This window comes from Leiobunum rupestre, chromosome 1 (genome assembly GCF_980474605.1).
Source record: "Leiobunum rupestre chromosome 1, qqLeiRupe1.1.hap1, whole genome shotgun sequence".
Taxonomy (NCBI): domain Eukaryota; kingdom Metazoa; phylum Arthropoda; class Arachnida; order Opiliones; family Sclerosomatidae; genus Leiobunum; species Leiobunum rupestre.
In genome coordinates, this window is record NC_143384.1 from 91540653 (window position 1) to 91564183 (window position 23531).

At 38.8% G+C, this 23531-nt stretch overlaps 1 protein-coding gene across 1 annotated transcript; it reads right to left on the reverse strand.

Moving 5' to 3' along the window:
• Nucleotides 1–9418: 9418 nt before the first annotated feature.
• LOC149968921 (uncharacterized) lies at nucleotides 9419–10708 on the reverse strand. Its single transcript, XM_090169401.1, has 3 exons — nucleotides 10615–10708; nucleotides 9892–10550; nucleotides 9419–9793 (listed from the first exon to the last, which is right to left on the reverse strand). Exons 1-3 carry the CDS (start codon nucleotides 10706–10708, stop codon nucleotides 9419–9421), a joined length of 1128 nt encoding a protein of 375 aa, XP_090025527.1.
• Nucleotides 10709–23531: the final 12823 nt, after the last annotated feature.

Genomic DNA, 23531 nt, shown 5'->3' on the forward strand with positions numbered 1-23531 from the left:
TTTATAATTAATAGTTAAATTGTTATTTATTTCAATAACTTTTATATTTTTTCGCAAACCAAATTTCGATAATTACTAAAGTCAGTTTAAGCAAATATATTTCGTTTTCTATCAGGAAATGAGTTCAGGAAATCATCTTGTCCTAAATTTTGATTTAAAAGTAAGAAATAAATTTTACCTTTAACCAAAAAATGTTCAAATAAGATACAATTCCACCCCAATAATTATCACGCTGAACTTTGCATCAGCAAATCAAGCGGGGTTCACACTTTACAATTTTTTAAGGCCAATTAGTAGGGCCACCAAATGGAGACACCTAATTGCAACCAAAATATGTATTTTGAACAGAAAAAATTGTAACACTTTTTGGGAGACCAACACAAAATTTTTTCGGCTAGGTGGCCGATTTCCTTTGTGTGCCCAACTATTCTTAAATTAACAAATTAAATTAAAGTATTTTGTGACGACAAAATCGAGATTTCTAATGTGTCGTCTGCAGTGGTGTAAAAGGCACGAGGTTGACACCAGGGAAATAAAAGGTGAATAAGGATAAAGATTGACACCATGGTTGAACGTGGTGTCTAAGAATTCGGTTCGACAACAGCCTTGGAAATAAGGTTTTTTTTAAACTGGTCCTTATGACCATGGACCCCCTAGCATATGAATTATTAAACTGGTCCTTATGACCAGTGACCCCCTAGCATATGAATTATTAAACTGGTCCTTATGACCAGTGACCCCCTAGCTTATGAATTATTAAACTGGTCTTATATAAAATGTTCTAATGTCATTTATATGCCTAAAAAACCTATACTACATGTTTAGAAGTTAGATTATGTTGGTAACATTAACTTTACACGTATTCAAAATAGTTAACTTCATTTTATGAGTAACACAAGAATAGTACAATATAGTACTATATCATTTAAGACAACTACCATAGCCTATAAGACCCTCGTAATTTACCCTACGAATATAATACTGCGTACCTGGAACAGAAATTTGTATTCCCCAATCACGGACTCGCTGTTTTAGCTTCGGCAACGCGAGAGCTATACAATTTCGGACATACGAGCGTAGCGCCATCGTAAAAATAGGCGGAATGTTTTGTCTCTATAAATTTTTCCTACTTTTCATTCTATTCACAAGGATTTTTTGTACAAGTTGAAACACGAATATTCTACCTGGATTCTATGAAACTAATTTCGGAGACGTTTATTTAATTTGAAGACAAAATAAATAAATCTTTAACACGATTTTAAAACCGGCACGCATTTCTAACCAAGTCCCAACGAACACGCGGACGAAATTTTGACTACGGTGTCCGCTAGGTATCTTATGTCCGAATTCCCCACATTGCCAGGCCTATGAATCCCATATTTTCCCTCCAGTATTTCCATCCTCCTAGATTTACCGTATTATCTCTTTTTCTCTAGGCCCCGTTACTCCAGAGTTAGACAGTTCCAAGGTTCGTAAATCGTGCATGCTCTAAGAGGTTGGCTGATAGAGCCGGTTTTCAAAACGTAAATCTGCGGGCTTCGGTATGGTGGGTAGTGACAGCGCGCCCTCATTTTGACGTCATTGGGCTCCAGCCAAGATGTTCCGCGTAAAGAGAAAACACGAAATAAGCCCCTCTCCATTCTATCTCTCCGTGACCCGTGAGTCGCGGCGGCCATGGGCCAAAAAATGAAAAATTTATCATTATTTGGCCCATGCGGCGGCTACGTTACCAAGATATAAAATGGCAAGGCTTATCTTTGGTAAGCACAAAATCATTTTTATTTATATATGGCTCTATAATTAACTATATTTGTAATTAAATATTATTGTTCAGATTTAAATCCGAACTGTTAAATTTAAAACCAAAAATGTTCCTAAAAAATTATATTCCAGCTCTAATGCTAGGAAATTATAATCTGTGATAAAAACCAAAATATTTTGACACCAATCAAATCTAATTGTTTACAAATTAGAGAAACTCTAAATTGAGAAAATAATAAAATCTTCCTTGGACAACGAAAGTTCATTTATGTCAAAATTACACGAGTGCCAATTCCAAAGTACGCTAAAAACATCTAAGAATCAAATCAAAACTACTGGTAAAATTTTTAATATTAAATGTCATTTCTCTGGTTATTGCAACACATTAATTTATAATTGTGCAAAGAGTTCGGATTTAAAATGTTATATTTTTCTTATAATGATTTCAAAGATCTGACTTTTGAAATGTTTGATACTTTTTCTAAGTGTCATTAAAACTTGACATTAAAACTATATTGTGCCAAGATTCATGTTTATATTTTACATAAACTACATCACCTAAAAAAATTAATAGATAGACATTATCTATATTATTTTGTTTAAAAAATATATCTATCATATTTTATTCATTAAAGTTTAAAAATATGGAATCTTGAAATAACCCATTTATATTATGGGTCTAAAAATTCTTTAAAGACAGACAATTCTAAAATGAATATAAGCCATCTTTCTCGAACGTCTGCTCGAGTTACTAGAACCCAAAGACGTCACTGGCCCTGGAGAAAAGCTTTACGCGAATTTTTCCCAGCGTAAGTTCTGAATGCGCCCCCGTTGAGAGTTTGAGACAGTTCGACTCGTTCGAGGGATGCGAGCGAAGGCTACATAAAACCTCAACGTGCGGCCGTGGCGGTAGTAAGCGGAGTCGCTGTACAGTGAATAGGGAAATCAAAATTGATATAAACTTTGAATTAATAGATCATCTCCTATTATTTTGAATTATTAAACTGGTCACCTTCTGCTTTTTTTTCCATTATTTCGAATTAATAAACTGGACACGGCGACCAGTGACCCCCCAAATTTTGAATAAATAAACTGGTCTGAGAAATTAATTAAATGGTCTTTGACCACCTGACCACCGTTATTTCCAATCGACAACATGATGTTTTTAATAAAAAATATATGTCGTCTGCACGATCGTTAAATAATTTTTGACAGCATAGTATGGCCGAGGTAAAGTTAATAATACAAAACTCAAACTGATATGTCCGGGAACTTATGTCTCTAGAAGACTCTATTTTTCGTGATCGGAGTGTAGCCTAGGTTAACAGAACTGCCGATTCGAGAAGAAATTAAATAAATCGCGGTAGGATAGTAGCGCCATCTTCGATTAAAATAAAGCTCTAAATGTATTTCTTACCACCCGATTTGCTTGGCAGTTGTAAATACTAGTCTCAATTTCTTCGTCAATTGCCTTTTTCTTAGTGGGAGCAAAAGGTTCAATTCTGCTTAACACGTCACAGAAAACTCGTTTAATATACAGCATTGAAGAGTTGGCTGAGTGTGAAATTAGGATTTCAAAATAAATTTTTGACCCACTATAAGTAATCCCGAAAACGATCGGTGGTCACGTGATTAACGTTGTAATGATGAAGTTATTGAGCGCTCGCTTCTTCTCGTATTTCCAGAGCACACTTTAGTGATCCACTCAAATATTTAGAAAGCGGCTGCAAAGAGCAGATGCTTTTAAATATGTTTTTGTCAGTAAAGCTAATTTATTGCAGCTTTCTTGATCTTGATTCCCAATGATTTCAATTTATGCGTTTATGTTCTCAACGCTTCATTAATTGGGTATTATGTCCTGGGTTTGAGATCATTAATATATTCTATTTGTTTTTATCGATTTGGTGTTTACCTCGAAAAATAATGATATCGAATATCTTCAAGATTAAACTAAATGTTTAGGAGTTTTGAAATTTTTATACATAATTTAATAACGCGGTTTTTTGGCATGATATGCCTACATGTTGGTATAAGTTGTAACTATCACCGCTCTTGCCCAAAAAATCTTTTGAAGATTTTTGTCGAGGTTATGTACCATTTTTACAATCCCTTAAAAGAAAATTATCTAATTTACCATTTTTTCAAGAAAATAAAGAGTTATAGTTTTAGAAGAAGCTCACAGGGGTGCGGTTATATTTTTAAGATAATGACGTCGTATCAGTGACGGTATAAATGACGTCAATCTGATTTATTCTTTTAGAAATAGTGACTGTTAGCTGAATAGTGAGCTCGCTGATTGGTTACCACGCAAGAGCAACGTTCACAAAGTAACTGTTATAATTAAGATTTTACACGCACTGAGAGCGCTTCCACTTGTTGTGAATTTCCGATTTTAGAAATTATAATAAGACTTGGTTCGAAAACAGAAAAGTAAAACATGTAATTTTTGACTTTTTAAAACAATTGTGTAAATGACCATTACTTACAGAATATTCAAAATGTAATTATCGTTGTTAATTGAAAAAATAAATTAACACTGTTAATTCTTTTTTCCACCTCGAATTTTTTATTTATTTTTAAGACTGAGACAGTTGCAGTATACGATAAGCGCTTTAGTCCGTCTTATATAATTATGAAATTGGTTTTACCAATTCGGTTTGCACGAGAGACACTTTCAATGATTTAAAAAATGTTTACTGTTTAGTATTTAAAAGCCCTTTTGACTGTTCAAATTGATATAACCAACCAGCCTTTAAAACAAATTAACCATTAATTTTTAGTACGCTCCTTTGTTAACCAAAAATGAAGGTAGAACCATTTCGGGGAACATCTTGGACAACTACGATGGCTTCATTGTTGATTTGTTTGCGTCTTTCGAAAGATCGTTAAAGTAAGAAAATTATTAAAATCATTTCATTTCGAACTCCCTTAAAGTGATCAGTTTCTTGAAGACCAATTTGTTAAGTCTCGCGTGGTTTATTTATTCCCGTTCATTTATTCCAGAATTTTTTACCCCAAAACTCTCAAAATTAAATCTCGGGAGAATTCCAGTGAACTAGTTTACATTTAAAATTGGTTCAAAGTTATTTTATTTAAAAATGCAAATTTAAATTTAAAATGTGTAGAAATCAAGTTCTATAAGGTATAATTGGTCAAAACTTTACATAACACTGACGTTTTTCAGAACAAGGGTTTGCCGATTGTAAAGAAAATTGAAAAAAATGTTTGACAACATTAACGGCTTTTGCAGACGGTATACTGATTTGTCTAAAAATCGCCAAACCAATTTTGGAAATTTACTTTTTATTTTCTCTATCATAAATTAACTATTAAAATACAAACACACTAAAACATGCAATAGTTTGTTTTAATTTCGAATAAATAATTACTGATATAAAACCATGGACCAGTGGAAATAAACCTTTTTAAATTTAACGAACATAGTTAAAGTTAAGCTACTTGTTACATTTCTGGAATATTGTTAGTTGTTATATATATTAATTTTATCTGTTTCAATTTCAATAACATCGATATGATTGTATTTCTTCAATTTCCGATTAGTTTAATGAATTTCGTTTGTCCAATGATGTAGTTTTTTTCCTACAAATCATTTAATGATATAGCAACTTTCCCGCTCATTTTGAACAATGATTACGACTGATCTGACGTTTCATCTGCTTTCCGTTTTAGCAGTGTCGGTCGGTTGCTTCTTTTACCTCAATATAAAATCGTTGATGCCAAATTAAACCCTTTGATAAGTTTTTTTGGAAAAATACGGAATATCTCGTTATTAAGTTAAACATTCCTTTTTAATTACAGTCTCACATTTTCAGAAGGGGTATGTATTTTTCGTATTTATATTCCAATCAGATCAAATATTGATTGAATTTTATATTAAACATGCTGTAGCATTCTTGTAGCAATAATTGTTACTGCCGGAAAGGTACGAGTAAAGCTTGTTTTCCACCTGCGCGCGCAACGACGCGTTTCTCAGCTTTGAAACGTTCAAAGGTTTTTACGCGCGTAAAGAAAATAACACTATGACGCACGCTAGTGGAAGACAAGCTTAAGTCTTCAAATAAAAGTGTCCGCATTTTCAAAGCGCAATTTCAAATAACTATTTATATTATTGTTAAATCGTGGCAAATTTTCCAAAATGGTTTAAAAAAATATTTTTCTTTCTTGTTATTCTTTAAATTGTAAAATTAATCGCAAAATCTCCTGTAAACGTTAAGCAGCTTTTGTCATTGAGGATAAATAGGCTTTGAAAGGAGACTCAGTTGGAATATCTTACACGACACTTTCATATGGTGGAAGCTAAACGGCCCATTGATTAATATCCGCGGAATGACAGAAGTTAGATAATACTAAATAGTGCTAATAACTCAGTGCATCAAACTAATTTCCTTCGAGTGTCATTGTGGACATATTGACATTTCAGGAGGTTTTACCACAGGCAGCAACGTCAAAATCACAACTGATAATAAAAATGGCCATACCTGTAATATCTTCGGCCTTTTAAATTTAAAATAAAGAAAACACGCGGGATTTGTTACGTGGCTCGCGCTATGCTTTTGAAATTAAAGGAATTAAAGACAGTTCGGGCCTAATATTGGAACGGAATGGAATAAATTTCTTAAGCTAACCAAATCAAGAAGTTTCATTTATTAATATATCTTATACTGGAGTTTCTAAACACCAATGTTAACAGCAAAGCCTGCACTACACTAAACTGACGAAACTAATAAGAAGTCATAATATATTAATTTAAAATAACAAACGTTTAATAATTAAAACATATTAATGAAGAATACTGTACAAGATGGTATGACAGAATATAAGTGACACAATAAAGTCTGTAAACAAGATTAGCAATAATTAAAAAGAATATCTTATTTACATTTAACATTTTAACCTGTTAAAAAAAAACGAAACGGAAAAAGCCGATATCGTTTCTTATCTTCAACACTTGCCCTCGATGAAGACTTTTTCATGGTAAAGTAGGTTGAGTTTTTGACGAAGACGAATGAAGACTTCTGCGGACAGAGACTTAGTGAATATGTCCGCTAGTTGTTTTTCACTTGATGATGCCCTCTTCAACCAGTTCACGAACGTAGTGTTGACGAATACTAATGTGTTTCGTTCGGCGATGAAACTCTGGATTTTTTATGAGTTTGATGGCTCCTGCGTTGTCGACTCGTAGTGTCGGGACATGATCGTCTACGATACCCAGGAATGATTTAACCCGTTCAATCCAGACGACATCCTTCACTGCTTGGGTGGCAGCTACCAGCTCGGCCTCTGTGGTTGATAGGGCAACGGATTGTTGCTTTCTGCTCGCCCAAATGACTGGAGTTGTACCAATTAGGCATAGTACTCCAGACGTGGCTGTCCTTGAATAAGAGACCAAGTGTTGTGGTCCCTCTGAGATATCGAAAGATTCTTTTAACCCAGTTCCAGTCAGCGACTGTGGGATTGGCCATGGCTTGAGATGCTCGATTTACAGCGTATTCTATGTCAGGTCGTGTTCCTGTGGCTGCGTATCTGAGACTTCCAATGGCTGAGGCATACATGGTTGTTGACCCGCAACTATCTTGACTCTGATCGGTCGTGTCTGAACTGCCGGTGGGAGTTTTTACGGGTTGGCAGTCTTGCATGTTGAACCTCTCTAAGACTTTTTCGACATAGGCACTCTGGTGTAGAAATATGGATCCATCTTTCAACGTATCGATTTTCAGGCCAAGGTAGGTTGACGCTCTTCCTGTGAGGATTTAGAATTCGTCACTGAAATTTAGGAGGAACTCGTCTACCGCTTTGATTGTACTTCCAGCGATCAGACCATCATCAACGTACAGGATAAGGACCAAGAAAACGTCGTTGGTTGACAGGATATATAAGCATCGATCTCCATCAGCACTTTTGAAGCCATGGTTACGTAGGAACTTGTCGATTCGCTCGTTCCAGCATCGTGGAGATTGCTTGAGACCGTACAGACTTTTCCGTAACTTCCAGACTCGTCCGCTACCGTCGTCGAAACCTTCGGGTTGGCGCAGGTAGATTTCTTCGAACAGTTTTCCCATGAAGAAATGCGGTCTTTACGTCAAATTGTCTGAGAGAAAGATTTTTCTTGGCGACCATACTGAGAAAAATTGGTAGCGTCTCGAAGCGAGCAACTGGTGCGAAAGTCTCGTCGTAGTCGATACCTTCTCGTTGCGTGTAGCCTTTTGCTACGAGCCGGGCTTTACATTTGATGACAGTACCATCTTCATCATTCTTCGTACGAAAAATCCAACGATTTCCGACGATTTTCCAACCAGGCGGAGGATCGACCATCTCGTAGACATCGTGTTTCTTCATTGCTGAAAGCTCATCGGACATTGCTTTCTGCCATTCTATGGATTCGCTGCATGAACGAGCTTCTCTTTCAGTCTGTGGTAGAGTATCACAGATCAGGAAAGCTTTATTTCCTGAATGACAGGTATGGCATAGCTGAACTCTCTTGAGCGTTGAACGATCTCTGAGTACCGGACCACTCTTCTCAGAGCGGTTGTCTGACATTTCGTCAGAGACTGTTGCCTCATTGTGTCCGGTAGCCACGTCTTTGGTTTTCTCGTCGTTTGAGTAGTCGGCAGCTCTGGATGGCATGCCCGATGGTATATTAGTGGCTCTGGTTGGTACGTCTTTTGATGAGTTGGTGGCTCTGGTAGGCCTGTTTTCGCAAACGAAATCGTCGGTCAATTGCTCGCCCTGGCTGTAGGACTCCCCAGGAATCAGGAACGCACGTCTCGGGATAAAATTTGACATCTCGAGATCTTAGTACATCGTCCAGCTCTAGAACATAAACTCGATATCCGTCTGTATGTCTTCATAGCCAACCAGGAAACCTTTATACGCCTTCCGAGACAGCTTCTTTCGCTTCTCTTTTGGTATGTGGACAAAGCACTCAGAGCCAAAGACACGTAGATGCTGGATCGATGGGTTTGTCTTCCCTGTCCACAATTCGAACGGCGTCTTCCCAGCAATGCATGTAGGTGCTGTTCGGTTCAGGATATAGACGGCCGTGTTCACCGCTTCAGCCCAGAGTTTCGGTGGTAAGTCCGATCTGGAATGCAACATGGCCCTTACAGACTCCATGATCGTACGATTTTCTCGTTCAGCGACCCCGTTCTGTTCGGGCGTGTATGGCATGGACTTACGGTGATGTAACCCTTCTTGAGACGTCCATTGTCGGAACTCTTCATTGACATATTCAGTCCCATTGTCCGTGACCAGCTCTTGTACTTTGTGATTGCGGGTTCGGCAAAAGGCAAGGACTTCTTTGAAACAGTTGACAACTTCGGATTCCTTCGTTAAGAAAAATACGGCCCGAACGCTGGAATACTCGTCTTTGAATAGGAGGTAGTATTTCTTCCCCTTCATGGACGGTGTCGGTGATAGTCCCCAGAGATCTGAATGGATCCTTTCACCTGGTTTCGTAGCCTTCTCCAAACGAGTGCCGAAACTGTGCCTAGTCATCTTGCCGTAGATGCACCCTTCACAGAGCTTGTCAGACGTCTGATTTAGAACTTCGTATCCGAGTCTCCGTAACGTCGCTGCTACATGCCGTTTATCCTGATGACCCATGCGTTCATGCCAGACTTGGAGATCGGCTTTCCGGTCATTTCTCGGATCTGCTGCTATGTGAGCGGAGCATGATATCCAGACGATACAGACTCTCGACCTTGCCAGGTACACAAAGGTTCCTTTTGCCTCCGACAACTTCATAGAGACCGCAAGAATTTGCTGTGACCTTGAACTCCAGATTCTTGTTTCTCTTCCTTGCGCTTTTTAGCGATAAAACATTACAGGCTAAGTCACGGATGTGCCAGACATTGTGGACAACCTCTTGATAGGGTTTCTTTCCGATCCGGAACTGAATCCTTATGTCTCCTTCACCATCCGCTGTCATCTGCGTCTTGTTTCCAATCTGAAGAGTCGCTGGAGTAGTGAACTTGCGGAAGTTAAGGAACTTTGTGGCGTCGTTCGTGATATGCTGTGTAGCACCCGAGTCAAAGTACCATGCTGCTTCAGACGATGAGGAAGCAACGAGACCGTTTGCAGCGATCAGACCCCCAATGCTAGTGCGATTACTTTCGTCAACGCTCGTCCTTCTAGAGATTTCCTTTTTCCTCGACAGTCTTCTGCTATGTGACCAAACTTTCGGCAATTGGTGCATTTTGGCTTACGTCTCATGCCTTTCGTCTCGTTTGATGAGTGACCGCGATAACCTCCGGCATTGCGTTTCGCCATCAGACCAGATGAATCTCTAAAAGAGTCACCTTCTCGAGTTGCACGGCCAATCAATAAACGTTCCAACTCTGCGACTGTCTGTTTTTCGGTTGGCAGCGTGTCCCAGAGTATACCGAAATCTCGATACTCATCCTGAGGTAGAGACTCGAAGATGCAGGAAATCAGGATGCAGTCGTCGAATGTTACGTTCTTCTCTGTCTGTGCCGTTGACAAGATATCTGTCCAGAGAGAACACATCTGGGCAATGTGAGTGGCCATGACGACGTCTGGTGACTTCGTAGTTCGCATAAGTTGCGCCAGAAGCTTACGAAGACGGTTGAACGACTTGTGCTCGAAAATTTCAAGTAGCTTGTCGCACATCTCCTTTGGTGTCTCGCAATTGGTAAACATGTTTTGGACCTTCTTGGACAAGGCTGACCAGATGATACCCCGGACTGTACTGAAGGCCACTCGGTATTTTTTCTTGTTTAAGGTGTATTCCGACTTCTCTTCTGCTGTTGCTGATAATAACGGCCCCGCGGGTTCAAGCCATTCACCAGTCAATATCTCGTAAACGTCTCGTACGGTGAGGATGTCGACTATTTGTCGTTTCCAACTCAGGACTCCAGTTCTCCGGACCAGACAGCTTTTCAACGTCTTGGCGAAGTAGGCTTTCCATGGTGGCTTTCGGGAACTGTTGACCAGGATACGGATTACTGTGATGGTAACTGGGACCAGGATACCGGATTCAGCAAGCAGTAGACTTGTTCATCAGTGTTGCTGTGGCGCAGTGGGAGCGTGCTTGGCCCATAACCTACTGGAGTTTCTAAACACCAATGTTAATAGCAAAGCCTGCACTACACTAAACTGACGAAACTAATAATAAGTCATAATATATTAATTTAAAATAATAAACGTTTATTAATTAAAACATATTATTGAAGAATACCGTACAAGATGGTATGACATAATATAAGTGACACAATAAACGCTGTTGAGCGGATATATATATATTAGGTTAAAAAATAGTAAACAAGATTAGCAATAATTAAAAAGAATATCTTATTTACATTTAACATTTTAACCTGTTAAAAAACAAGTTGGCAAGCCAAAATATACCTCTCCTCGGAAGAATTGTCCCTAGCGGTATTAATTTTTCGAGATGACTTTTAAAGATATATCTCCGCAATTCCGAGTTATTTACTAAAAACGTAATCCCGGTTCAATCCCGCCCGGTATAAAATTTTAATTATAATTTAAATAATTGAGACGAAACAACCGAGTATAATTTATTCAGAATATTATAAATTAAGTAGTTACAACAGTGAGTTAGACGTACTAAAACAATGCACAATTGAATTTAACCCTATTTACGGTACAAGTTTATCAGTTAAATATAATACGAAGCCAATTTTAATGAAAGAAATATCTACAGAGGGTATTTGTATTTTTCTCGCTTACGAAATACTTGCCACATCTTTAACGCTCATTTTATTTCAAATTAAACAGTTTAATCGGTCGAGAAAACGTTTAAAATAAATTACGAAGTAATGACGACCCAGTTAAAAACCAGACCAACATACCCCTGTAGCAAATTAGAGTCGGGCCGACGTCGGCAAAAGGTACTAAACACTAAAGTCGGCCGACGGTCGGCCGACCTTTGGATTTAGGATCGAAATGTCCTAGGGGTAAAAGGGTCGGCCGACCGTCGGCCGCCTACAAAACGTCGACTCTTTACCGCCTTTTAATAGACCTAAGAACCGACTCCGAAACGACGTCATCCCGACTTAGATTGTACCGTATAATCGAGGGGTAAGACAGTCTCAGATAATCTGTACACAGAGTTCTTGCATTTAGCACTGTTAAAGGTACATATTTTCAAGAGTTCGCGAGTTCCATTTAGCACTGTCAAAAGTACGCCAGTGTACACTGAGTTCGCAGTGTCTTACCCCTCGCGTATAATTACGTCGAAACGACTTAATTTTTGATATTTTAAGTGACTGAAAATGACCAAATAAAAACGTAAATAAAGCTTTATAAATAGCTATATACATGTATGTAGTTGGTCAAGTCCCATGAACGAGAGTGAAACAATGAGTTTATTTCCGTTAATCGGGAAGCTCTTGAACCTAGAGTGCAGAGTTCTAGAGTTTCTTGAGGCTTAGTCTTCAGTAATAATATTTTAGCGAAACATATTTAGCTATACGAATATAACCTATTTGAGCTGAGATATTTTTAATAAGGAAACATTCTCAGATTGAATATTTAATCTTTTTCGAAAAAATATAATACAGAAAGGAAGTTATTTTAAAAATATTTCAATTTGTTTGATTAAATCGCCAAAGTTTCACAGTTTGGAGCGATTAATTGGCAAAGCGCGACCTTAAATCGACTCTTTGTGCTACAGAGCTAATAATTAAATGTAAGGTCTATTTTAAGTCAGATAATGGTCGGCATACCGACCATAAATAGTCACAAAAAAGGATTTACGGTTTTAGTGTCGAAAAACGTTCGGACGTTTTTAGATCGGCATTTGGTCGTCGACTATAAAGCGACTTTTCGACCGTACCCCGACCCTAAAACGACTTCATGTGCTACAGGGGTAAGTGTAAGCGCACGATGTATACAACTCGATATTAATATACGACTGAAAAAACGAAATAAAATCCAAAAAAACGAAAGATATTTAAAATTAAAAAAACTGATCCTAATAAAACGTGCAAATACCCTCCACGTCACGCACATTCGAAATACGCAGAAGTAACGTTATACTATATCTAGTTTAAAATATTAGAGTATCAAAAAATAAAAATTAAGAATAGAAAAATACACAATAACAACCCAATCAATCAGACTTCAGAAACAAAACTCATAGAAATATATTATAACGCAGTCAAGCAATCAGACTTCAGAATCAAAATAATTCATAGAAAAATATTATAACGCAGTCAAGCAATAAATTAGTTCAAATACTTAGAAATCAAGCAATAGAAAATATAATATCAAGAAGCGCAACACCTTACCATTCACAAATACGATTTTTCACGTTATTATAATGAAACCGGATAAGCTTTTGGGCATGACTTACACTCTTAAAGGTTCCTCTAAGATTGGACGATTTTGTGGGAAAAAGGAAATAAACTTAAAAAAAATAGATACAAATATAAGACAGAAAAAACCAACAATACCAAAGATTAGACAAAAAAGAACGTAATCTCGATCAGTTAAAAAACACAACAAACAAGATTTGACCTTTAAAATTTCATAAGTAGAAAATGTAGACTTTAACAAGTTGGCAAGTCAAAATATACCGCTCCTCGGAAGCATTGTCCCTAGTGGTATTAATTTCTCGAGATGACCCTCAAAGTTATATCTCCCCAATTCAGAGTTATTTACTAATAACGTAATCCCGGTTCAATCCCGCCCGGTATAAAATTTTAATTTGAAGTAAAATAATTGAGACGAAACAACCGAGATTAATTTATTCAGAATATTATAAATTAAGTAGTTACAACAGTGAGTTAGACGAACTAGAACAACGCACAATTGAATTTAACCCTATTTACAGGAAATTTTTATCAGTTAAATGTAATACGAAGCAAACTTTAATAAAAGAAATATCTACAGAGGGTATTTGTATTTTTATCGCTTACGATATAACAACACAGAAAACCTTCTTTAAACCACTTCACACGAAAAAATGTTAATTAAAGCCAACAATACCGCCCAAAAGCTCAACACAATCAAAATTAAAATACAAATAGCGGTATTAATTTCTCGAGATGACCCTCAAAGTTATATCTCCCCAATTCAGAGTTATTTACTAATAACGTAATCCCGGTTCAATCCCGCCCGGTATAAAATTTTAATTTGAATTAAAATAATTGAGACGAAACAACCGAGATTAATTTATTCAGAATATTATAAATTAAGTAGTTACAACAGTGAGTTAGACGTACTAAAACAACGCACAATTGACTTTAACCCTATTTACGGTACAAGTTTAGCAGCTAAATATAATACGAAGCCAATTTTGATGAAAAAAATATCTACAGAGGGTATTTGTATTTTTGTCGCTTACGAAATACTTGCCGCATAGTTAACGCTCATTTTATTTCAACGTTCGCCCAATCAAGATACCGTAGATATCTGGTAGTGGACGACTCTTAGACTGTCGGAACCATCCTGTTGACGTTGGGACACATACCGCATGAAAAAGACCAAAACCGTCCAACTTCCAATATCATATAATGACTCGCACACCCAGGATATCAATGACTGCATTAGGAATCGTAGATATCCAAATATCCACACCACCAAAAAACTTATTAACAAGAAGCGAAAAACTTACCATTCACAAAGCACAGAAAGCCACTTGACTAAACGTATATCAATAAATGACCGTAGAGGGAATAGTTAGGGTTCTTTATAAATAAACACAAACGAACCCAATTGATGAACTGCATTAAACATCTTAATCAGCCGAGAAAACGTTTAAAATCAATTACGACCGAGTTGAAAACCAGACCAACTCGATATGTTGTTAATAAATGAATTATTGAGCTTGAAAACCAATACGCTAAACCTAATAGATAAGAATATACGACTGAAAAAACTAAATAAATTACAAAAAACTAACGGGTTCTACCCTTTATCTTATCTGCTGACTGCGCTAAAACAAGATTTGACCATTAAATTTTTTGAAAATGCGACGTATACACTTTGAAGGTTCCGTCAAAAATTATCCTTTCCCAAACGTAAAGGTTCTCAAAACATTAATACACAAAAAATAAGTAAAAAGGTTCCTCCAAAAAATGAACCATTTTGCGGAAGAAGTAAATAATTTTAAAAGAATAAAAGATAAAACAAATATACAACCGCAAAAATAAAACGTCAAATAATAGAAGAAAAAAATCTTTAACTCCATTCATTAAAAAAACACTAAACAAAAGTATCAAATTGAAATAAAGCAACTTATTATATTAAACAAGATTAAGTCTTTATAATTTTTTCGTAAAAAAACCACATTAGGCCTTCACAATTTCATTCGTAAAAAAATTCAAGACTTTGTTAACTATTATGCTTACAATGAGTGTCTTATTTGCAGTATAGCTTGAAGTTATCGTTGGTTCTGTGGTAGAGCGCTCGACTGCCTAACTGAACGGCCCGGGTTTGAAACCTGGGTGACGCATTTGTTTTTAATCAAATGAGAAATCGCTAAATTAGAATTTCTTCGATGCAATAATTTAAATCTTTCACGAAATTTTGCTCTATTTCAATTAAACCAAAATTTCATGCTCCATTAAATACGCTTTTGATAAAGCTGAAGGTCTAATTTTCAATGAAACGTAATAAGTGTCGGTGGTTCTGTGGTAGAACGTCCGCCTGTCAAACAGGCGGTCTCGGGTTCGAAACCCGCCCGATGCGATCGCAAATTGATACTAAGACGAATACCGTGAACAATTGGTGGAAACCCTGCCATTGGATGTAGAGAGGTAGCATTACACTCAGCACTCGGTCCGTCCCAAAAGTCAATAAGAAAGAGTTGGAGAGTTACCACCCGTACATACACACCACAAACTCAACACCCACAAACGTCATAACAATAACACAACATTACCACCCTACACATAAACATTACAATAGCGAAATATCCAAACTACTGAATTAAACCTGTCGTGACGGCGAGCGTTGACGAAAAAAAACCACCAAACCAACCCCGACTGCAAATTAATCCGTTAACGCTCACCGGCCCACGGTGGTTTTGCAAACACGGTTTTTCGACTTTGTTCCCTAATTACTAGCAACTGCGAACGCAGAGATCTCGAGAAACTGCGTACGCAGTGATTACACTTTGCACCGAAAATGCGAACGCGTTCGCAGGCCTGACAGACAGACAGACCCACCCACAGACCTACCCACAGACCCACCCACAGACAGACACGGTCGTTGTATAACCCCTCCTAGGGGACTTTGTCCCCTCGGAGAGGTAAAAACGAAATGGAAAAATCCGATATCGTTTCTTATCTTCAACATCTTAAGACACTACATTTTGGCGACGGAGATATCGAATTCTGCAGCCTTCCTTTTCAACAATGGCTAGTCTCCCAAGTTTCCCCCCATTCTCAGTACGGGAGTCCCGTGAATCTCTCGCTCCAAGATGGACTAAATGGACTTAACGTTTCGAAACTCTTATCTCGGCTCTTGGTATCACAGACGCCACCAGGAAACAATCACTACTACTTTTCTACGCCGGGGACGAGGTACAAGACATCTATGAAACTCTCGTCGTACCCGCTCCAGCCGCTCAACAAGATGTGTACACTGTTGCGCTACAAGCTTTCAATAACTATTTTCTTCCTCGCACTACCACTGTTTTTGAAATTCACAAGTTCCAACAAGCATCACAGCATGATACAGAAACGATTGAAGAGTATCATACACGTTTACGAACTTTGTCGGTATGCTGCGGTTTTACTGATGTAAACCTTGAAATTTTTCGACATATTATACGTACTTGCACTTCACAAGCTCTACGCCGCAAAGCTATGATATATCCTACGCTCACCTTAAACGACCTACTCACTCTCGCCAAATCCTACGAACTGGCCGAGAAACAAGCAGCAATTATGGAATCAAAAAAACCCCTTCCAGCAATTGTTTTTGCTCTTGACGAAGATTTGAGTATGGAGAACAATTTGAAAGTCATACAAGAAGAGATCTCAAGCTTACAGAAGTCGACAACTGGTGGCGCTCACAAGTACGTTTCTCGACAACAAACTCCAATACAAATAATTCAAATGTTGCCCAATCTAAAAAAATTCCAATCTCGACCCAAGATCGGTCTCAAGACCACCTTTCTGAACATCCGCAAGCGACTCGATTAATCAATCACCCGCAATTTCCACTAGGAACCATACCGTCACCGGTTCACAACTTCCCGTTCCCTTATGGATGTTTCGCTCCACATTATCCTGTCTTGGACCCGCTGCAACAAAATTACCGTGCTTTCCAATTTACGGGATCTCTTCCAAATTGTTACATACCGCAACCACAGTGGGCGCAGCCACAGCTAGCACAACCACAGCTGGCGAAACCCCAGTTGACGCAGCCACTGGCTATACGAGGTCCACAACACTCTGACCTTCCCACCTCGAGCACCTGCCCAACGGATAAGATCACTTCGTTGACTTGCTATAATTGTGGCGGTCCGTTTCCGCATCCTCGTGGACGTTTCAGCTGCCTCTGCTATAAAATCCACCTGTGGATGGTGCGGCCGTCTGGGTCATTTCGAAAGTAATTGCAACTCTAAACGCACGGAACTTGGCAACAAGAACGTTAGCACTATCACCGCAACCACAATTCATAGTTCGGACCACCTTGATGAACGTGACAATGACTCCTACATCATTGGCGTGATAACCCAACACACTACAAAACCAAAGTCGATGAACATGCCTCCACAACATACCAAAAATATAATAATATCTGGTAGAGTCATATCTGTACTTTTGGATACGGGCGCCTGTAGTAGTGTTCTTGATCATGAATCTTACTCCAAGATAGTACCTCGCCCTACTCTCCAGAGTTCAACAGTAACGCCGCGACAGAACCACTACCATTCATTGGCCAGTTCGTAACAACTGTTGCAATGGGAAATAAGCAAGCTGCAGTAACGTTTCACGTATTACACCCTAGACGGAAAGCCTACCCAATACTTGGACGACTAGCGCTACAATTGTTAAATATCCTTCCAGAATCTCAAACTCTCAACGCGTTAGCTCAGACGCTATTAACGACCGAGGAAGTAATTTCAAAACATCCCGATCTCTTTACCGGAATAGGAAAGCTTCACAACGTCAAAGTACGACTTTTTATTGACAAAAATGTCCCACCAGTTATCATGCCTCATCGCCGGATACCGTTCCACTATCGCGATCAGGTTAAACGTGAAATTGAGCATCTTCAAGACAATGACATCATCGAGCCCGCCACGGGCCCAACAATTTGGATGTCACCACTCGTAATTGTCCCTAAACCTAACCTACCCAAAGAAATCAGAATTTGCGTCGACATGAGAGAGCCGAACAAAGCGATCAAAAGGGAACGTTATACTTCACCTACCATCGATGATATCCTTCACAAAAAGGATGGTATGAAAGTTTTCTCACGGCTTGATTTGAACAAGGGATATCACCAGTTGGAACTCGCGATACATTACAACATTTTCTACGCACTTCTGTCTTTTTCGTTATAAAAGGTTAAACTTTGGAATTAACTCCGCAGCTGAGTTGTTTCAAAAAACCATTGAGGGAGTCATTGCAGGAATTGGAAACACCATTAATACCAGCGATGATATCCTCATAGCAGGAAAGGACGAAGCAGACCACAATGCCAAACTCACCGCTGTACTAAACCGTTTGGAATCCCACAAATGAACACTAAATTCTGAAAAATGTGAATTTGGAAAATGCTCCATCTCATTTTTTGGACATGTTTTCACTAGCGACGGCGTAAAACCAGACCCGCAAAAAATCGAGGCACTAAATCAGCTACCCGCTCCAAAAAATGTTCAAGAGCTCCGCAGTTTTCTGGGCTTGGCGACATACTGCGCAAGCTTCATACCAAATTTCTCCACAATTACTGAACCTTTACGACATCTAACAAAAAAAAATGTTGAATGGATTTGGGATAGATCGCAGCAAACGTCTATGCTAAACATAAAGCAAAGTTTGAAATACGCCATGAATCTCAACTATTTTGATACGTCACGCCGCACAGTGGTTATTGTTGATGCCAGCCCAGTATGTTTGGGCGCGATACTAACTCAATACGATGAAGTCAGCCGAGAATACCTGGTAGCATTCGCCAGCAAATCCATCTCTTCACCGGAATCACGCTATTCCCAAATTGAACGAGAAGCGTTGGCTATCCTGTTTGGTGGCGAACACTTTGACATGTACCTGGCGGGCGCGACATTTGAAGTTTTAACTGACCACAAGCCTCTTCTCAACATTTTTAACAACCCCAGGTCTACGGCGACGGAAAGAATTCAGCGCTGGATTCTTCGATTACAGAAATACGAGTTCACTGTTAGACATCAACCCGGAAAATCTAACCCAGCCGACTTTATGTCGCGCCATCCAAGTTTAACTTCTTTGCCCTACTCGGAAGCGTATATCGCTTGTGTATCGCCATTGGGCGCTTTGACACTATCAGAAGTTAAACACGAAACGGAGATCGACGAATTGATCCCGCACGTGTTTACGGCTCTTCAAAACCCTTCATATTGGGACAAATTCAAACCGACTGATAAACTGAAATCTAATTGCGAAATTTTTAAGAGAGTTCAAAACGAACTGTCCGAAGATAACGGCCTACTTTTTAAAGGGAATAAAGTAGTATTACCTTCAAACCTCGTGGATAAAGCCATCGCGATTGCCCATGAAGGGCATCCAGGAATCGTACGGACTAAGCAAACTCTACGGGATAAAATCTGGTTCCCAAAAGTTGGTAAGAAGGTTAAAAGTACCATCGACTCATGCCTTCATGTCAAGCAACTACTCCAAATACACCTTACGAACCGTTGGCAATGACCGTTTTACCAATCACCCTTGGCATTCAGTGGCTATTGATCATTTTGGACCAACTCCCTCGGGAGAGTACATCCTAGTGGTTGCCGACGAATATAGTCGGTACCCAGTTACTTGCGTCGTCAACTCTACAGCTGCTTCTCCGAATATATCAGCTCTCAAAAACATTTTCTCTCTTTTCGGCGTTCCAAGTAAAGTGAAATTGATAATGGAGCCCCGTTTCAAAGTACCGAGTTCGCCCATTTCGCGATAGAATATGGGTTCAAACACCACAAAATTACGCCGAGATGGCCGCAGGCCAACGGACTCATAGAGAGACAAATGCCTCTAGTCGCGAAAACTATTCGAACGGCACTCCTGGATCGACTTTCGTGGAAATCCGTACTCCCAACGTACCTCATGAATTATCGTGCCACCACTGATCCAACGATCGGAACATCACCGGCACAGCTATTTTTCAACCGGAAAATTAGAACAAAACTTCCAACTATCATTCCACCACCATAACTGGACGACATCATACGACAAAATGACACCGAAAAGAAGGAGAGCATGAAAGTCCATGCCGATAAAATTCATAGAGCCAACCACCACAGCATCGCCGAGGGAGACCTTGTTCTGTCCAAAAATATAGAAAGTTTGATCCGTTTTTCGATCCAAACCCCTGGAAAGTATTAAAAGTTCGAGGATCACACGTCACCATACAAAGCCAGACTGGAGCGATTCTAAATCGCAACGTTGCCATGCTGAAACCGCTCAAAAATAACCACGCGTATACAACAAAACCTGAAGACATCTACGCCAACAAATTTGACGACGTTTCTGATCGAAATGCGCCACCCCGAACGAATCCTACCGCGGCATCAAGTCAAACTCGACAACACCTACCAGTACAGAGACACGTCGTTGCAGAAACCGATAGTAACGAGTTACAAACTCGCCCCTCCCATGGTCATAATTTGAGGAAACGCTATCATAAATAACAACACATCAATTAGAACACTTCTCGAAGATGCTACACGATTAGAGATAAATTGTATGACGGTTATCTAAAAAAAAAATTAATATCTTCAGCCTTTTAAATTTAAAATAAAGAAAACACGCGGGATTTGTTACGTGGCTCGCGCTACGCTTTTGAAATTAAAGGAATTAAAAAGACAGTTCGGGCCTAATATTGGAACGGAATGGAATAAATTTCTTAAGCTAACCAAATCAAGTAGTTTCATTTATTAATATATCGTAAGACACTACAATACCAACGTTTTCTTTGGACCGGTCATCTCGACCTTCAAATGGTATAACTCGAAAATATTTTTAAATCTTGTAGTAAAAAATACCAACTACAAACCGGGCGATTTAGACCATGAAAATTGTCCCTGAAAATGGAGACCTTGTATTTGGAAATTTTTGGCGTCCTGAAAATAAAAATGAAAAACAACATTTTTTTCAATAATTTTCTTTATTACATTTTCACGTTTAATTTGTTGTAAGTGCCCATATTTACATAGAGATCCGTGCTATGAAGCGGTCGATAAAATGTATAACATTTCACTGGTTTTATCTAAACGGTAGAGAAAATCTTAAAATTAAAAAGTGGCTAATTAAGACGACACATTTTCGAGAATTTCATTGGAAACTCTTAACCGATTTTGCTGTTTTGTCAAGGGAAACACGACAACTGAGAGTTTCTTTGTTATCGCCTTATATACAGGCTGTATCAGGGAATTTTTACCTCTCCGAGGGGACAACGTCCCCTAGGTGGGGTTATACAACCACCGTGTCTCTCTGTGGGTCTGTTGGTCTGTGGGTCAGGCCTGCGAACGCGTTCGCATTTTCGGTGCAAAGTGTAATCACTGCGTACGAAGTTTCTCGAGATCTCTGCGTTCGCAGTTTCTCGAAGGGTTGGCAAAACCACCGTGTGACGGTGAGCGTTAACGTATTCATTTCCGGTTTGGTTTGGATGATGTTCTTCGCTCACCGTCGTGACGGTTTGGTGTTTTACGTTTTTGTAATGTTTATGCGTAGGTTGTGAGTGTTGAATTTGTTGTGTTTGTGTTCTAATGGTTGTGCATGTTGAGTCTGTGGTGTTTATATGGGCGTTTTCTCTCCAACTTCTTCTTAATGACTTTGGGACGGACTGAGTGCTGAGTGTAATGCTACCTCTGAACGTCCAATGGCAGGGTTTCCACTAGTTGTACACGGTATTCGTCTTAGTATCAATTTGCGATCGCATGGCGCGGGATTTGAACCCGAGACCTCCTGCTTGACAGGCGGACGTTCTACCACAGAACCACCGACACTTGTTACGCCTTAAAGAAAATTAGACCTTCAGCTTTATCGGAAGCGTATTTAATAGAGTACGAAATTTTGGTTTAATTGAAATAGAATTGAAATGGAAATTATTGCATCGAAGAAATTCTAATTTAGCGTTTCTCTATTGATTAAAAACAAATGCGCCACCCAGGTTTCGAACCCAGACCATTCGACTTGGCAGTCGAGCGCTCTACCACAGAACCGATAGCTCATGTACACAGTCCACAGCCTTAAAACTGACAAACCAATTTTTTGTATAAAATCATCGATTGTTTTTTGTCATAAAATGTGAAAATAAATAAAAAGTGACAAAAATTCCAAAACGAGTCCGACGAAGAATACAAGCTATTTCAAAATACTGATAAATTTAAATATTAATTACTACGCTAACTTAATAATTGGTGGCAAAGTGATTTCGTAAAAGTGTAATACAAGAACATATGCGTTAATTTATCTTAGAAGGAATGAATGAATGAATGAATATTTATTGACTCTTTGCAATAACAAATCCCATTTAAATCAGCGACAAATTCACTTTTAAATGAAGGGCATTAGGGACGTTGGGCAGTTCGGTGAGGGCGAAATGAAAGTTCCAACAAATAACTGGCAAAGTCTATAGTTCGCCACTGAGTAGCTCCCACCCGAGTCTAATAGCTAGAGATTGGGGTTACCAGGGAAAATAAGATATGAGGTGAAGTAACGACGCGTGAAGACACAACCACGAACGTAATGTTCAGATAATATGGAAGTTTTAGTAAATCAGACCAGTCTGAAAGAGTTATCCAATAAAAGCCTTTTATTATTATTGTAACAAGATCGGATTTTATGTTGAACGTGAACGAAACCATTTTCGTTAAGACTGCGCGAAATAATTACCAAAATGTTTTTAATTGGTTTTATAATTGTTGGAAACTGAAATATAAAGGTCGTGGTTTTAGCCCTTTTTGTAAGCTTTTCTAGCATATGGTTTTTTCGGCTTTTTTAACATTGAATACCCTTCTTTAATCTATTGTATATATACTCGATATACAGTGTATTGATTACCTCCATTTGTCGACTTGACTCGAATAAACTCGTTTCATTTTATATTTGTTTGCCTTCCATCCACTTACCAACAGGTTATGGACCCAGCACGCTCCTACTGCGCGTAGAATGTTAGATAAGTATAGCTGAAATTTTGTACAGGGTTTTAGCTGCCTTTTAAAGAAGTACGCCTTAAGAAGATCCTGAAAGAAGAATTCAAGGTTCCTGGGTAGTACTCGGAAATGGCAATGAGTCACCACGCAAGGATCGAAACGCTCACCAAAGACAACATTGATACCTGGAAATTGCAAGTCGAAGCGCTATTAATCAAGAACGACGTGTGGAGCTACGTGGACGGAACAATAGCAAAACCAGTCCTTGTCACAGGCACGAACGGAAACGTGCAGGACGTCGCAGATTGGGAACGCCAGGACAGAAGAGCAAAGTCAGATTTAATTCTCGCAATAAGTCCATCTGAATTAAAGCAGATTAAAAATTGTGTCACCTTCCGAGACGTCTGGTTGAAGCTGGAGTCTATATGTGAATCACGAGGCCCTGCTCGGATGGCAACTC

Excerpts from the sequence above, each read along its gene's own strand:
- LOC149968921 (XM_090169401.1), bottom strand. The coding sequence starts at position 10,708 with ATGGAAAGCCTACTTCGCCAAGACGTTGAAAAGCTGTCTGGTCCGGAG. Across the intron at positions 10,551-10,614 it reads AAATAGTCGACATCCTCACC|CAACAGCAGAAGAGAAGTCG; the intron begins GTACGAGACGTT and ends CGTTATTATCAG. Across the intron at positions 9,794-9,891 it reads AAGGACGAGCGTTGACGAAA|CATATCACGAACGACGCCAC; the intron begins GTAATCGCACTA and ends GGTGCTACACAG.